We start from the raw sequence: 15,897 nt of genomic DNA on the forward strand, positions 1-15,897 counted from the left end.
TACAAACGCCACTCGGAGGTGGATGTCTCCTCCAAAGAACTATGTGCGGATCGGATCCATAAGCCAGGGAACAGCACAGCTGGGACAGCAACCAAGGATGCCCCTTTGGACCTCCTAGGAATACATCACCAGGGTAATATCTGCTCCTTTTTAACTCTGCCAGTGCAATCAATTAAACATCTAAGGAACATCTTTGTAAGCTGAGGATATCATCATACTAAGTAGAATTCTAGGAGGTCCAAAAGGGCATCACTTGGTTGCTGTTCCAGCTTGTGCTGTTCCGTGGCTTATGACCTGCTCATATTTTTTTAGAGATCCACCTCCGAGTGGCGTTATCCTTGAATAGAGTAAAGTGAGTGAGTGTTGTCACCCTAGGACAGTAAGTTTACTTGTACGATCATCTGGTGAAAATAAAGAGGAAAATTCTGTAGCCACAGCGACTAAGAATTGGTAAGCTGCTATATATTACATTTTAGTTCTTTAATGTAGTTCCACTATGAAAAAGAAGACTTGCATCATGCTGTTGGAGAAGTCATATTAAACTTAAAGTGAACCCTTTTCTACTTGTATCACAGAACAGTACCATCTTTGCCTCTAACTAGATATGACGTTGCTATGTTGCTGCCTATTCAGCCAGTAAATAACACACTGGCAACTGAAGGGTATCACCAAATATATCGCCATGCATGTAGCACACCTTGGGTATGCACAAGTAGGCAGAATGTAACACAGCATTAGTGTTTTTGAGGTTTTAAGGTACAACTTAAAACATACACTAAGTATAATGGACCCAGTCACACTGCTGCATTCTCAAAATACATGAGTTTTATTGCATTGCATTCAGCAATCAAAAGCACTACATTACAAAGAAATTACCGTAAGTGCATGCTGCAGTTTTTGAAGAATAGTGAATGATTGTGTAATGCCAAAGTTGTGCTGGTAAGGTGCCATTGGAAAAACATGGCAAGTCAGTGCACCAAGAAATGCCATTTATGTTGTCATATATATGTTTATGGCAATGCACCTATGGGAATAAGCTCTTAACATATATTGAACCTTTTTAAACTGAGCTTTTATGGGTAACTGTAAAATTTGTCTGATGCACAGTAGAACTACATATTGGGAGACTCTGTGTCTGGCCTATTCCTTGTTGGCATTTTTCACCATCAGTACTTGGTAAATTCTCAATATATGTCAAAAGTAGGAGTGTGAGCCGTGGCTTACTGCCCACTTCTGATTACAAGAGACTTCTATGGCACCAGCACCCAGAACAAAGGAGGAAGAGCTAAGTCTTATTTCAATACATTTTTCAATGCTTACTTGCACACTATGCATGGGTCCACTTTAACTGTTAACTAAACTTAAGTCAAAGAACGCCAATAGCAGAAAAACATTTGCCTGAGGAATTATTCGCAGTAAATAAAGTCTGATTATGGTGACAAAGCAAAATTACAAAGAGCAACAAAACATTGATAGTCATATTTATTTTGCAAAAGGCATCAACATAGTAACGTTAGCAAACTATATATAAAAATGTACTTACAGCTGTCCATCCTTTCGAGTATAAAAGCTGACAGACTTAATTGTTGCCACAACCACAACCATACAGAGGGTAACTGGCACAAACAGCATGATGACATGCTTGGCACCATATTTTAAGGTAAGCTCCTCATCTTCTTCCTCGTCCTGTTCCAGCACCTGCTGGGAGCTGCTCTGTGTCTGTCCATTGCTCTGAGACTCGCTACGTTCATTATTTCTCCGTTCGTGGTTATCGTTCTGAAAAATAGAGAATTGAAATGGAACTTTAGGATTGGAGTAATATGAAAGCAGAAAAAAAAAGGAATATACTTTTAATACGATAAATATTATTAGCATGGCTTCATTCTTAGTAGTAAACATGGAAGGGCAGTTTGCACATCTACAGCAAAGCTATGCCATCAAATAATTGAAAACAGGGTGGTAAATTTCGCCTACAGACATTGCTTGAACTTGTGAAGTACAGGTCAACTTGCAAATGCACCAAGTGTAAATGAATCTATTTTTTAAATGTTTTCATTACAAAGGTTTATCATTTTAATGCACTATCATTTAGTGCAATAATTGTTGTTGGAAAGGATCCTTCACAATCTTTTCCAAGAACAAAAGACTGCATGATGCATGAACAAGCGCTGTACATCTCTATAGAGAGGGGAGGGGGAGAACGACGGAGGGGCACCCTGTTGCACTTTCTCCCCTTCACTTTCATTAGGATCGTTCATCGTTCGTGGATCTGCCCGGACGGACAAGTGCTGTACACACGCCAGATTCTCGTCTGATATAAGTCCTGAGGCGATTATTAGACGAGAATCATCGGACGTGTGTATGTATTCTAGGTCCCCCTGCAAACTGCAAAATATACCTGTTAAGCCTGCAAGTGAAGTTTGCCTAATGTGGCTTCCAGAGATTGGGTGACATTGATCACCACTGCTGACTTAAGGGCAGAATTGTCACTGTAATGTAGGTTCAGTCTGCTTGCACTACATTGGGTTAATATGTTGTTGCACTGGATGAGGCTATCAGCATTGTCAATGCTCATTCAAAAGCCTGCAACTTGACATTTAGGAGTCTGACTGCGCCTAATCCTGCCCACTGTCTGGATGGACAGAGCTGCCTCTGTTGCTCAAACCCGCTGCTGAGATCTACAATCATTTGACTTTGTAGGGAAGTTATAGAGTGTTTATTGCATGAGGCCTCTGCATCACATAGTAACTGGAATGGAACATGTTCAAATGCTCACACAGGAACTTTTAGTTGCAAATAAGAATGATATGCCTGTAATTCTTGCAGTAATAAAGGATTCTTCCCTACTTTGGGAGCTTATATAGTGGCCTTGAGGTGAGATGAGTTTTTTTTTATGTATACATCAATTATTCACCTTTGGGATTAAAGTTAGAGATCTAAATGTTTAATATAAACAGATACATGAGAGGAGATACATCAATTTACTTACCCTGAAAATTATAATATACTGAACATTTGTGAAATGTTTATTTTGGTAGAAAAACCATGCAGATACTTAAAAATACTGTTAACTTTAATGTAATTACAAAGTGATACAAAAGAATGTAATCCAGGAATGCACCATCAACATGCTTACTGCAACACTTCAGCTGTGGTATATCCATGGTATAATTACAAAGCCACACATCAGAGGTCAGGTTTAACCACATACTAAGAAAATAAAGCTTTAAATGTTTGCAGCTATTTTACAGTTATTAGGAAAGTGTTTTTGAAAAAAAGATAACTAAGTGACTCTGGGTTGCCTCATAGCAACTGAACAGTTTTTTCTATTGCACCACTGTGCAGAAAATGAAAATGTTTTGTACTTGTTAGCCAGGTTGAAGAAATTCTTCCTCTGAAATTTTTTATAAAGGATGCCTGCGATACTACAATATTCAAAATACGAGGCATCTCAAACCTTTTCCTGGTAAAACCGAAACCAGTTTTGAAGTTTTTATTGTTTCAGGTCCAGTTGTTTATCTACAATGTTTTAGTAAAAAAGGATCTGCAGGAATTGGGTGAAACATTACTTCCTCTTTATTGTGGCCTATACTTCCACTTTTTTATGGCATTTGTAGCGTATTTTAATGTCAATTTTGAAGGATTTATAAAAGCTGGAATACAGGAAATATTAAAAGAAGAGAAACAGAAGGCAGGAAAATAAAACAAGACATCTTACAACTTCCCATTCCCTATACTATAATTTTATATTTTAATGGGAAATTAAGGAGGTCATCTTGTTCCCTGGAGTTCAAAAAATATCCACTGAAAAAAAAGATGCATGAGGAGCCCCTCTAGTCCCAGTGACCTTAAAGCGGGCAACTGAAATACAGGCAAAAACAGGACATAAACATTGCTGGAGCAATAGTGAGGGTAAGGGAATGAGTAACTGAGATAGTGGTTGCAGCAGGTGATGAGAAAGGAATGGTGTACTATACGAGGGGGTTCTGAGAAGTTCCTGGCTTTGCCCCCTTCCAGGTGAAATAGAAAAATCAGTGTGGGGGCATGACAGCCTAATATCTTAGTATGTAACTGTGCAAATATCAGGTCTTTGCGATTCTTAAAACTGTTTTTCTTTTAGTGAGAAGCTGTGACGGCAGAGGTACAAGCAAGTTTCATGTTGTTGGAGTTACGGGCCGTCAAAGTTTTTGTTTCACTAAAAGAGTTTTACGAATCGCAAAGAACTGATATTTAAACAGTTACATACTAAGATATTAGGCTGTAATATGCCCCCACACTCATTTTTCTATTTCATCCAGAAGGGGACAAAGCCAAGAATTTTAAAGGACCCCCTCATACACCTACTATACATCAGCATTTTGTTTTTGGAGCATGTCTGTGCTATAAGTTGCGTCGTGTCTCTTTAGCTCTACAACCTTTTGTTTTGGCTCTACTTCCCCGCCTAAGTATTAATTTAGACTAATTTTTAATAAATTAGATAGGTAATGCAGCTGAAAATTGACCCAGCCTTTGCGCCAAGGATAGTCGCAGGGAATACGGATTGTTATAGTAAAAGATGGGCAAGTTAACATGCAGTTACGTGCAATCTCACTTGCACCATCTTCAGAGAATATATTTGCAAAACTGTACTTTTTATTTCTTTTGCTGAAAACCTGATTTTAACTATAATGCAGGGTGAATGAAAAAAAGTAGTTTTCAGTAAATCTAAAGGTGATCTCTAGCTGACTGTAATTGCAGTAATTGTCCTCTGCTTCCCCAAGTATGTATAGCTTCCATAAAAAGGCTAAAGTGCTGATAGTCACTGATAAGAAGCATATGTGAAAGGAGAAACCTACTTGATGTATACCTCTAAAACAATTACAAAAAAAATATGGTTACTGTTCAACTCAACCTAAATGTTTTTTGTTCAACTCAGCCTAAATGATTTTTGTTTTGTATAGAATGGGGAAGTATTTGAGGCTTATGACAATGTTGCTTAGTATACTACTTTGGAGGCTAAAACTGTGGCAGACAAAAAAAAAAATTCCAATGGTTAGTCAAACAAAAAATCAATGCGCTATGCTAGTTTATGGCTGTATTAGTGTAGAAAAGTAAATTTAAAAAACATACGGAATATATTTTCCTTATCTATTACCCACTGCAGACAACTACACCTGTACTACTACCATGAACAAAAAAAAAATTTACAGAATAAACACAAAAAAGGCCACCAAGGCCGTTGCACACTTCAGTTGCACAGTGAGATTGTAATATGAAAATCTGGAATCAACTTTGACACATTAACAACAGGGGGAAGCTTCACTGAAAATAAAGCAGGATATATCTGTCAGAAGACTCACAGACTCCAGTAATAGCAGTGGAATTGATTCCTCAGCTTCCGACATATCTTCACATGTGGACTGTGAGGAAGTAGCAACCTGGCTCTAATGAAGAAACGCCCAGAATAACAGACCACACCGGGAAATGACTCTGGTTAAGCATTAACCCTACATATGTGCGTTCAACTCCGGCAAAAGAGCTGAATATATACACACTATATATTCAAAGGCAATTGTGACTATATACATATCTTGTAAAGAATATAAAAAAAAAATGTGTCATTTCTAACAGTAGGTTTTTTTACAGTGGAAAAAAAGAAAATTGCATTGGGTATGCACCATGTATTGTCAAGCCCAGATCTATTCTCAGCTGTGCCGGAAATAGACCTAAATGTCAGGGGCAATGTAGCTCTTTTACATACTCAATATTTATATCATCCATGGCCGCCCCAAACACCAAAGAAGATTGGGACTGACCCAGAGATGAGATGACAGCAAAGATGGCAGCTTTGGAAGAGCCATAATTGGCATGGATGTTTTCCAAACTTGTCAATAATGGCAAAACCTCCCAACCCACCCACTTTGGTTGGGCTTTAAAAGAAGCTACGTTCTGGGAGAAATACAGAGGCTGTTGTTTCTGACCTTATTCTAAACAACGCATGATGTCTGATGGCATTGTCAAAATGCAGACCAGGACAGTCCAAGTGAAACCAGTTCTCCTAAATGCTTACATCTTTCAGTTCAGACACTCTGAAAGAACTGAAGTCATTGTTTCAAAATGACAGTCAGGAAACTAGTATTTTTAGAAGAAGGGGCAATAGCAGCCCTCAAACTTCCTTTACTACTAAACAGGCTTCCTTTAAAAAAATTATATATATATGATAAAAACCAAAAACTATTTCAAGAGCACTATCACTGAGGAGTCTATTATCTGCTGCATAAAAGTTTAAAAAGGCAAAAACATGACAAAGAAATTTACTATGCTATGGGCCTATTTATAGTGCATAGAGGATATTTCTATCTTATGGACACCAAAGCATTTACTCTGTACCTATATCTTACGACACGTTCGTAAAATACCAGCCTGCCTATGAGGCCTGCAGTGTCCCAAAAAGAGGTTTTCAGCTTAACACTGCAAACAACACTCTGTGATTAGAGAAGGTCAGTCACACAACTAACTGGTTATGTGAACACACTCTTCTTCAGTGTCCGCTACTCTCCCTGTCATCATTTATTGATTTCAATGTAAGAAACTGAAGCAAGCAAATAGCTAAGGACTTTTCAAGGAATTTTGCTGCTTTATACATGTTTTGGTTTTATAGCAACAGTAAAGTCATGGTAGGGCTGTTTTAACACTGGCATTAGGATTAAAGCAAAGACACATGCGTTACCTGCATTTTGTAACTGATAAACTGGTAAAATGTAGTATCGGCCACGATCACAGGTAGCATGTCAGCATTCAACCATTCTAAAAATGAAACTTCCATAAGCGAGAAAACCATTTTACTTTTTACATCTGATGAGATGCAGCTGTCATTTTTCTAGAAAGAGATGCTAAACTGTTTTAGGTGACCTACACAATATTATCTAGTTGCATATTGTTCCATTTTTGATTGTATTTTTTTTTTCCAGTTGACCTGCAATGTGTTGTTCCCTGTCATCCCTCTACGCTTTCACGTTTTCTTTCTTTGTAATCTTTAAATAGAAACCTGCCATCAACAGAACATCTGTAACAATCTAAATCTCTGTAAATAAAGTGTTTAACAGTACAGCCTTTACATCCTATGCTGCTATAGCACAGTGAGGCCGAATTTAGGAGGTATTTGGCAGTATTTTTACCTAGAGAAGAAATTCAAGAGCAAGAATAAGATTGAAAGTAATTGTTGTGTTGCAGATCTGCAAAGTTTTATTTAGGATCTAGGTCTGGAGTATATTGGAAGAAGTAGGTGGGTACTTCATTCATTTGCTAGGCCAGGATTTGGAGGTTGGTCTGGAGCACCTGCCTAATCCTTATGAAGGAGAATTGCCATCCCAGATAGTGAGGATGAACATAGAAGCCAAGTGTGACCCAGGAAGACAGATCAGTGTGCCAAGAGGCTGGAAGAAACTTGTGTACCAAGGAGGTCTTTTGACTGAGGTAACTGGCTGAGCGGGGGGCATACCTTTCACAAATAAATTGTAAATGACTTTCATTTGATTTAGTACCAAGAAGGCTAATTTAGGAGCAAGGTGTGGCCTCGCTATCATTAAGTTCCTGGGAATACCTGCAAGACAGAGTGACAAAAACTATTTATATGAATGTCTAAAGAATATTAATTGTTATAATAATGTACAATAATAATTGAATATTTATTTTGGAAGTGCCACATAGTTATGTAAACTGTACTTTCTATTCTGAAAAATAAGAGGCTTTTTATTACTACTTCAGTTAGGTGTCATGAGGTCTGCTAATTGGACCTCCTCACCAATTTTGCACTAATCTGACCCTGAAATATTACACTTAAATTACATGAAGCATTTTTTATTAATAAACAGGATTTATATAGCGCCAACATATTACACAGCTCTGTACATTAAAAAGGGAGCATCTGCAGAACATTAAGCTGGTGGCAGCTCCGGCCCATTAACCCCTGCTATCCCTAGCACAAAAAATAAAAGGGAGCTGCTGTCAGCTAGCCGTTATGCAGACATTTTGGGTAGCCGAAGGACAATGTGATTTTGTTCCTCATTCTTGTGTTCTCACTGTCAGAGCAGAATAATTAGGCAGAGTATCTCATCATCTGACTGAGCTCAGTGCTAATAATGTACAGCCAAAAAAGCTGTCAATACAAGATCATCGTCTGCATGACAAAAAATTATAGAATAAATTACTTAGAAACAATTAACAAATAACTTTTTTTTTTAAGTATTAGCTTCGGAACTGAGTTTTACTAATTCAATAATCCATTATGTAGCAGTGCGTCAATACACTATGGTACAACTCAGCGTGGTTTCTGGTGGTTTACTGTAATGAAGGGAAATTTAGTCTGGCATTTTTTTTATTCTTCCTAAGTGATATGTGCTTAAACTGGATTGCCCATGCATGTCCCCAACCTGTTTGTACCCTGTATGTATCGCAGGCTCAGGGCAGTGGGCGGTTTGTGTCTCTGGACACAACCCACCCACTCTCCTATCACAGGATCAGACCTGCGATGGGAGAGTGGGCGAGTTCTGGCATCATGACGTCACTCTGGGGGAAAGTTCTTCCCCTTTAAGTGACACAACCATGCATGCCGGGTCCTGAGTCCGTAAATTTAGTAGTGCATATGTCCGAAAAGGTTGGGGGACCACTGCTTTAAAGTAAGTTGATTTTATAACAAAAAAAACTTTCGTTTTCTTTTGGTTATTTAACCCCCGAGCGGTAATCCCAAGTGTGACTCGGGATGGATTTTCCATGCAAAAAGCGATAACCCCGAGTCACACTCAGGGTCGCTTAAAACATAAAAAAAAAACCCACTTACCTTGATTCGCTGTCGTCCCCCCGTGTCCTGCTGGTCCCCGCAGCTCCTCCGGACACGTCTTCCTCCTTCGATCTTCTCCCGTTGACTGCAGAGATGTTCTCCGGGGTTTCACGGTGATGCCGGTGCATGCGCCAGTGAGGGCGGGAGGATCGGTGAGAAATTCAAATAATTTTGTATTGGATTCAATACAAAATAGCTGTATTGAGTCCAATACAAAGAAATATATATATATATATATATATATATATATATATATATATATATATATATATATATATATATATATATTTATACATGCTACTGTACAGTTGGTTTTCTTTTAACAGATTTTTTTTTAAAGTTCATTATTACATTTATTAAATATTGGACATATTTAAGTTAATTATGCCTAAGAATTATAGGCCTACAATGTAAAATAAATTTCCATGCAAAAAAATGTAATGCTTTTTGCGTGGAAATACTGAGAAAATTAAAACGCTGGGGGGGAGTTAATGTTCTTTCAGGATGGGGATGTGGAATTATTAACTGGGCACTTTTGGCTGTTTTGTATAATAAGGCACCGCTATACCAAATTGTGGGGACACAGATTACTGGAGTTCAAATTTCATTCCCAATCATCTAAAAAACTGTAAATATAGGGGTACCTAGGCACACTCACATCACCTTTACTATGGGGAAATAATTATGACTAATTTCATCAAATAGGTGGGGCTGCCCTAGCTGGCCTCTCCTTCTGAAATGGCTGGTTTCCTAGCTGTTATTGGCTTTATTTACTTGAGAGCACGTATATAGAAGAGAAGTGAAGCACTGTACTTCATTTACTTTACATAAAATAATCAAAATGTTTGCTTGTTCAGATATGTAAAATAATTAAATGTATGCTTTTTTATGTGTATATTCTTTTCTCTATACCTGTAGATTTTTATATTTCCCTTCAGCTGATAGGTGTTAAGTGAAAATTATTTAACATTTTCAATATCTTCTTGTGGTGGTACACAGCTAACTCAGAGAATGGACACTGCCCTATATGTGGAGGCCATTTACAGTATGCAGGAGCAGTTCTACGGGTAAGGAGCAACTGCTATGCCCTCAGCTCAGCATGCATTGCACACACAGCAGCATGGAAACTAATTATTATCGTTAATGTAATATACAAATATTGTGTAGTGCCACTGGAAAGATTTCTATCATTTTTTATTTTATCTTTTTTTTTTTTAGAATCTTGACCACAAGAAAAAAAAAATGATCGCTTTAACTTTAAAGCTTTTGTCTGCTCTTAACTGATATTTTATTGTTCATTACATAATAGAGAAAAAACACTAAGAGGTGTTTTATTATCTCCTGCAGACAGAATTCTGTGGTCAGATGTCTAGGTCTTTGTCCTTGCTGAATTTTATTTTTATTTTATTTTGAGGAGAATTAAAAACAGCTGCATATTGCAAATATTTAGGAGGAAGGTAACTAATAGCTAAACAATTATTGTGATTTTCATAGCTGTGGCAAACTTTTTACAAACATGCACTTTAAAACTGTATTTTTGAAGACAGTGACTTTGTCTATTGGGGGCACAGTGACCGTGTTTTTTTTAATGAGAATAACAATAATAATAAAATGGACTCCTTCAAATTACTGACAACAGTGCTCTCCTGATGCTCCTTCCTCCATTACAGCCAGTATCAGTACCTGGTGCTTCTGGGTATGGGGGGGAATATGACCTCCTCTACTGCTAGATCCAACACCTTGCACTGACACTTGGAATAAAGAGCACTGTGGGTAGTACTGGCAAAGTATTAGTTAGCTGAAGATTTTTCTTTCACTTGTGTACCCTATTGGAAGCTCCTACTGAAGGGTCCACTTTCAGACTACATACCATGTTTGCGGTGTGGCTTTCAATAAAGTCTTCTTGCACTTGTCCTTGCTGGACCTGAGTTAAAGATGCTGACAGCTCAGTCATTCAGACACGTTGAAATGTTCTTGTAAAGTATTTAAATCTGTAAGGCAAAAAAAAAAAAAAAAAGGTACAATTACCAATCCAACAAACTATATCAAGTATACAAATTATCATATTGATAGACACATAAAAAAGGCACAGCACACCATTAAAACAAAAAGCCCCACTAATTACAAAGTTTGCAGAATAAAGATTCTATATAATCACATTTTCTTTAAAATTTTAGACCAGCTTTGTAGAGAAGCTCATAATAAAAATTGCCCACAAAGAGATAAAATACAGGTAGTCCCCGGGTAACATACAAGATAGGGACTGTGGGTCGGTTCTTAAGTTGAATTTGTATGCAAATCGGAACAGGTACAAAAGGTACAAATTATTTTAATAAATGCAATTAGGACAGATGTTTGTCTCAACATATTATTAGGCAGCGTAGTGTCAGTTACTGTGTAAAACCCTCACTGAGAGTTAATCACAAACAAAGCAAGTAAAAAAAAAAAAAAAAAACAACTTTATGGAGCCTAGACATTCATTACTTCTGGAGCAAGCTGTGCTTTGATATGCAAAAAGAAACAACTGCAGAGTTTGTCTTGGTCATTAGAAAGTTACAATAGGTTGCAGAACAGCTCAGCCCATGAGATCACCTGCAACCTCAGCTGTGTTTAACAAAAGACTTCTTCTGCAATTCAAGCAAACCTCCCCACCCCATCAAGCCTCCGTCCTGCACAGTAGTGAGCAGGGAAGCACCATTCGTATCTAGGAGTTGTCCGTATGTCGGATGTCCTTAACTTGGGGTCTACCTATATAGTCTTCTCAACACAATACTCTTTAAAACGTATCTGGAACAAAATGCATTGGATGGTGAAAGTGATATCATTTATACTTGTTACAAGCAGTACTGAATTGTGGTTTAAAGCCGAGGGGTAAAAAAAATTAAAGATTGGGTTGATCCACTTGCATGTACGAAAACCTGACTAATTTATGATTAAGTAATCTACAATTTCGGTAAATGTTGTAGAATTTAAAAACGGCACTGGTGAAAGATTAGATCTCATTGTGGATCGAATATTGGAATTATCATCGTTTTACATAGTATAACAATAAGAAGACAATATATATTTAGCATTTTATATTTGCCAAGCTGACATTTCAGTGCCTGATAGCACTGGTGAGTTTTCACCTTACAGAGCTTTCTAACCTGGTGCTCTAGAAGTAAGAACTTTGTTCCAAACACATTATATCTACTGGAAAACAATATAAAATGTCTACTGAAGTCTCTAATGATCATTATATCTAGTATGGACAACTCACCAGGGTCCCCAATATGGAGAAAAAAAATATCTGAGATAAAAGCTTACGGAAGATTTACTTCATTAGAAAACCAAAAATTAAATATAAATTTGATATTTCAGGTGTATAAAGCCTGGTTTGTAGTACAAAATGAATGCCACTGAAGCACAGGATATGTGTTAACACAACTGGGATGATTTTAAAGCTATTCAAAGCGGGAGAGGATACACTTTCATGGGTGAACATGGGTGATCCAGCAAACCTGGAATGGATTTCTTAAAATCATTTGCTAATTGTACGCAAATGTTTTCAATGCTGGACCAGATCCATTCCAGGTTTTTTGGATCATCAAGGTTCACTGATGAAAGTTTATCCTCTTCAGCCTTGGGGAGCTTAATAAATCAGGTACAATGCATAAGTGTGAAAGGCTCCAACAAAGAAACTGGACAGGCTAGAATAAATTTCTTAAAAATGCATGTACAAACAGCCCAAAAGTTTTTGCATACCTGTACAGCAGAATTTTGTGGTCATCTACATAAAACAGTTGCTCAGCTTCTCATTCCGAACTAGCTGCAACCCACAACTTTTGTAATGACCAGTCTATTACAGCTGCTGCTGGGGACAAAAAAATGAAAGTAAAATTCTACCACCCAACTAAGCAGAACATGCTAATGTAGTTATGAGAATTGCAGGCAATCATACTTTTCTGCCACCCATTACTTTATACAGAACATTCATCATATATATACTAAAACTTTGGCTTATTCTTTCTTTCAAATAGCCCTGACGTTCTTGTATTTTTCATCTACCCAGCATCACATAGCTTCCACCACAATCTTCAAAGTGGTGCTGTCACTTGTGTGTCTTTCTCTGTTTATTTCCATGGAAAGCCTGTTAATCACTGATCACACTGCAATGCACTTGTGCTTGTAAGTATCTAAAGAATTCTTGAGGGGATGTTTTTGTTAACTATTATGAAAAGTTGCTTTATTCGATAGTCCAGACATTTAACCAAAGGTGAGCTAAACAACTTTTATTTTATGAGAAAAACAGGTACAGGAAAGTTGTATAGAGAGCACAGGAGGAGTGGACTCATGTTACATTGCATTACACATACAAGCTTGGACATGTAGTCTATTTGTATAACACCAACATAAAGAAATCATTTCAAAAGTATAGTGTTTCTCAAACCTGTTTGATGGCACAGGGTTTAAAGCCATACGCAAGACACAAATATGAATCATGGAAGAATATAAATACTTGGAACTCGGATTACCAAGGATGTCACTGCTAGAAGAATAGAATAAAAAAAAAAAGGGCTGTTTTCTTGCACAACATCCGGTAACAGGGCCACCAGGCTAAGGAATCATATAGATGGGTGTTGCTGAATGCTGCCTTTTGAATTTGACTACAATGCTGCTGAAACACAAGCGTTCCAACACAAAAACAAGCTACGTTTGACCTGAAAACGCATTTCAATAGGACCTACTGTGCCTAAAGACAGGTGACAAAGCAGGTCAAAAGCAGCTTGTAATTTTTTATGGAAACACACGAGTTTGAGCAGCACTGCGGTCAAATTAAAAAGGTAGCATTCAACAACACAGGCTTATCTGCATCTGCAATGCCCTCCTACATGTCCCCTTAGATCAGTGGTCGCCAACCTATTGGACCTCACGAACCTCAATCTACAGAATCCAGACCGCGCATGTGTGGGGAGCTGTGTGTCACTCAAAGGGGAAGACACTTCCCCCAGAGTGACATCATGATGTCAGAACTCGCCCACCATCGCAGGCTTGCTAAATTCGGGGCAGCGGGCGTCACAGCCCTATGCTACTGTCCCCCCAGGATGTTTAACAAGCAGGTCTGAACCTGCGATGGGAGAGTGGGCGGGTTGTGTCCGTACAGGGGACAGAGACACGGACCACCGGTTGGAAAAAGCTGCCTTGGATCACCTATGACCTAAGTACTATCAATAGTAAAATTAAGCATTAAACCCTTGAGCTCTGCCATATTGGAGGCTCGACCAACTCTAGGTATGGAAGAGTAAAGTATGTTGTTTTAAAAAATAAATAAATAATTCAATAAAAAAAAAAATAGTAGGCTGAAGACATCTGCTTCTAATTGTATTGGTTGACTTGTTGTGTCTGACCAATATTCGAGTCAAGGATCCACCAAAAATGTGCAGATATGGATTCCTTTATTCGTTCTTTTTCCCAAAATAGATCATTAATCAAGTGTCAAAAGAAAGTGACAATGCACAATGACGCCAAATACAACAAGCAATTGGTAGAATTACTTGCACAAAAGACATCTGTTTAGGCAACTGCCTTGCACATATTGCAATATCAAACCGCAGCTGTGTTGTGGCCTTTATGTAGACTGAAGGTTATTGGGAGGATAGTAAAGTAAAAAAGGCATTCCAGGGAAAGCCATGGTATGGGGATATAATGGTATGGGGGGAGAAAAAAAAGAAGAAAATATGTGTGGTCTGATGGGGGGCAGGGACCAAGCAATAGATTAATTACATATAATAAACCTAAAGATTTCTAAAACCAATGTATCATTTTACCAGCTAAGTAACACATATTTTTAGAAAGAGGTAATCAATGCCAGTCCCAATATTTATTTCACAACGAACACCAGAAAAAAAAAACTGATCAGTATCAAATTTAGTTTTATTCTTCTGTTAAATGGTTGAAATAACATCATAGAGATTAGGACACCATAACAGACTGTCTGCTAGGGTGTGAATTCTCCAACCTCCTCCACAAGGCTTTGATATTGATCAGTGATCTCACCAAATAACAAAAAGGATGGAAAAAATAAAGCAAGGTCCTGACTTCCTAGCAGGTACTTGGCCATCTGCATATTACTGAACTTGGTTCAGTATGGGTCAAGGTACGAGGTTCACCAACTTGTTATGCAGTAAGATTATGTAGATAAATGCCAGGAAACCAATAATTCCTAGGAGGCAAAGAAGGCTGAAAAACTGCTACGCATTGTGCAAAACGCTACGGTATATGAAAGCCTCATAAAATTAAGACAAGACATAAAATAAACTTTGTCCATTTTATAACTGTTCATGATACAACAATATAACTCCAGCACTGTCTGAAGGAAAATTTTAAGATTCCTTGAGAAACTCTTATTTTTCTCATGACCCTTTAGGAGTGAACCATGGACTGTTCCAGTGATGCAATCTTGGGTGAATATCTATTCACTGGGCCCGATACCAATGATGCCACACAGGAAGTAAGGATAGAAATTGGCGAGTATCATAGACATGCATAGCTCGGCATGGTATGTGGGGTATTGGCTGCTTTTCAACTCATAGAAAGACCTTTGCTGGAAGTGCAGTTAGTAACAGAGCACATCGGTTATTTATATAGTAAGGAATTCAGACTTTGGTGACCCAGAAAGTCTTACAGCATGGCCAGGGAAGAAAGACCTTACACTATTCAGGAATGATGGGAGCAGAGAGGAGTACACAAAAAGACCACCATGCCAGGGGCAGTCTCACACACATACACCACAACGCCAGAGGTAGACATGCACACACCACTGATGACAGCGGCAGATACACACGTGCATGCACACACCAATGATGATGGGTAAGACACACACACCACCACCGATGCCAGGGGCAGACACACACACCACCGATGCCAGGGGCACACACACACACCACCGATGCCAGGGGCACACACACACACACCACCGATGCCAGGGGCACGCACACACACACACACACAACCGATGCCAGGGGCACACACACACACCACCGATGCCAGGGGCACACACACACACACACCACCGATGCCAGGGGCACACACACACCACC

General features: G+C 38.4%; 1 protein-coding gene across 5 annotated transcripts in view; it reads right to left on the reverse strand.

Annotated features, from left to right (window-relative positions):
• PSEN1 (presenilin 1) overlaps positions 1-15,897 on the reverse strand; it is a 31,989-nt gene that overhangs the window by 14,867 nt on the left and 1,225 nt on the right. For 2 of the 5 annotated variants that reach the window (XM_072428627.1, XM_072428629.1), the window contains exons 2-4: positions 12,563-12,668; positions 10,689-10,809; positions 1,544-1,776 (exon numbers count right to left, since the gene is read on the reverse strand). In XM_072428627.1, coding sequence (XP_072284728.1) covers positions 1,544-1,776; positions 10,689-10,772 — 317 coding nt within the window. In that variant the 5' untranslated portion in view covers positions 10,773-10,809; positions 12,563-12,668. Of the gene's footprint in view, positions 1-1,543; positions 1,777-5,339; positions 5,412-10,688; positions 10,810-12,562; positions 12,672-15,897 lie in introns of those variants that run through there. The other 3 variants (XM_072428626.1, XM_072428630.1, XM_072428631.1) reach the window with 3 other exon arrangements.

This window comes from Pyxicephalus adspersus, chromosome 12 (genome assembly GCF_032062135.1).
Source record: "Pyxicephalus adspersus chromosome 12, UCB_Pads_2.0, whole genome shotgun sequence".
Lineage (NCBI taxonomy): Eukaryota > Metazoa > Chordata > Amphibia > Anura > Pyxicephalidae > Pyxicephalus > Pyxicephalus adspersus.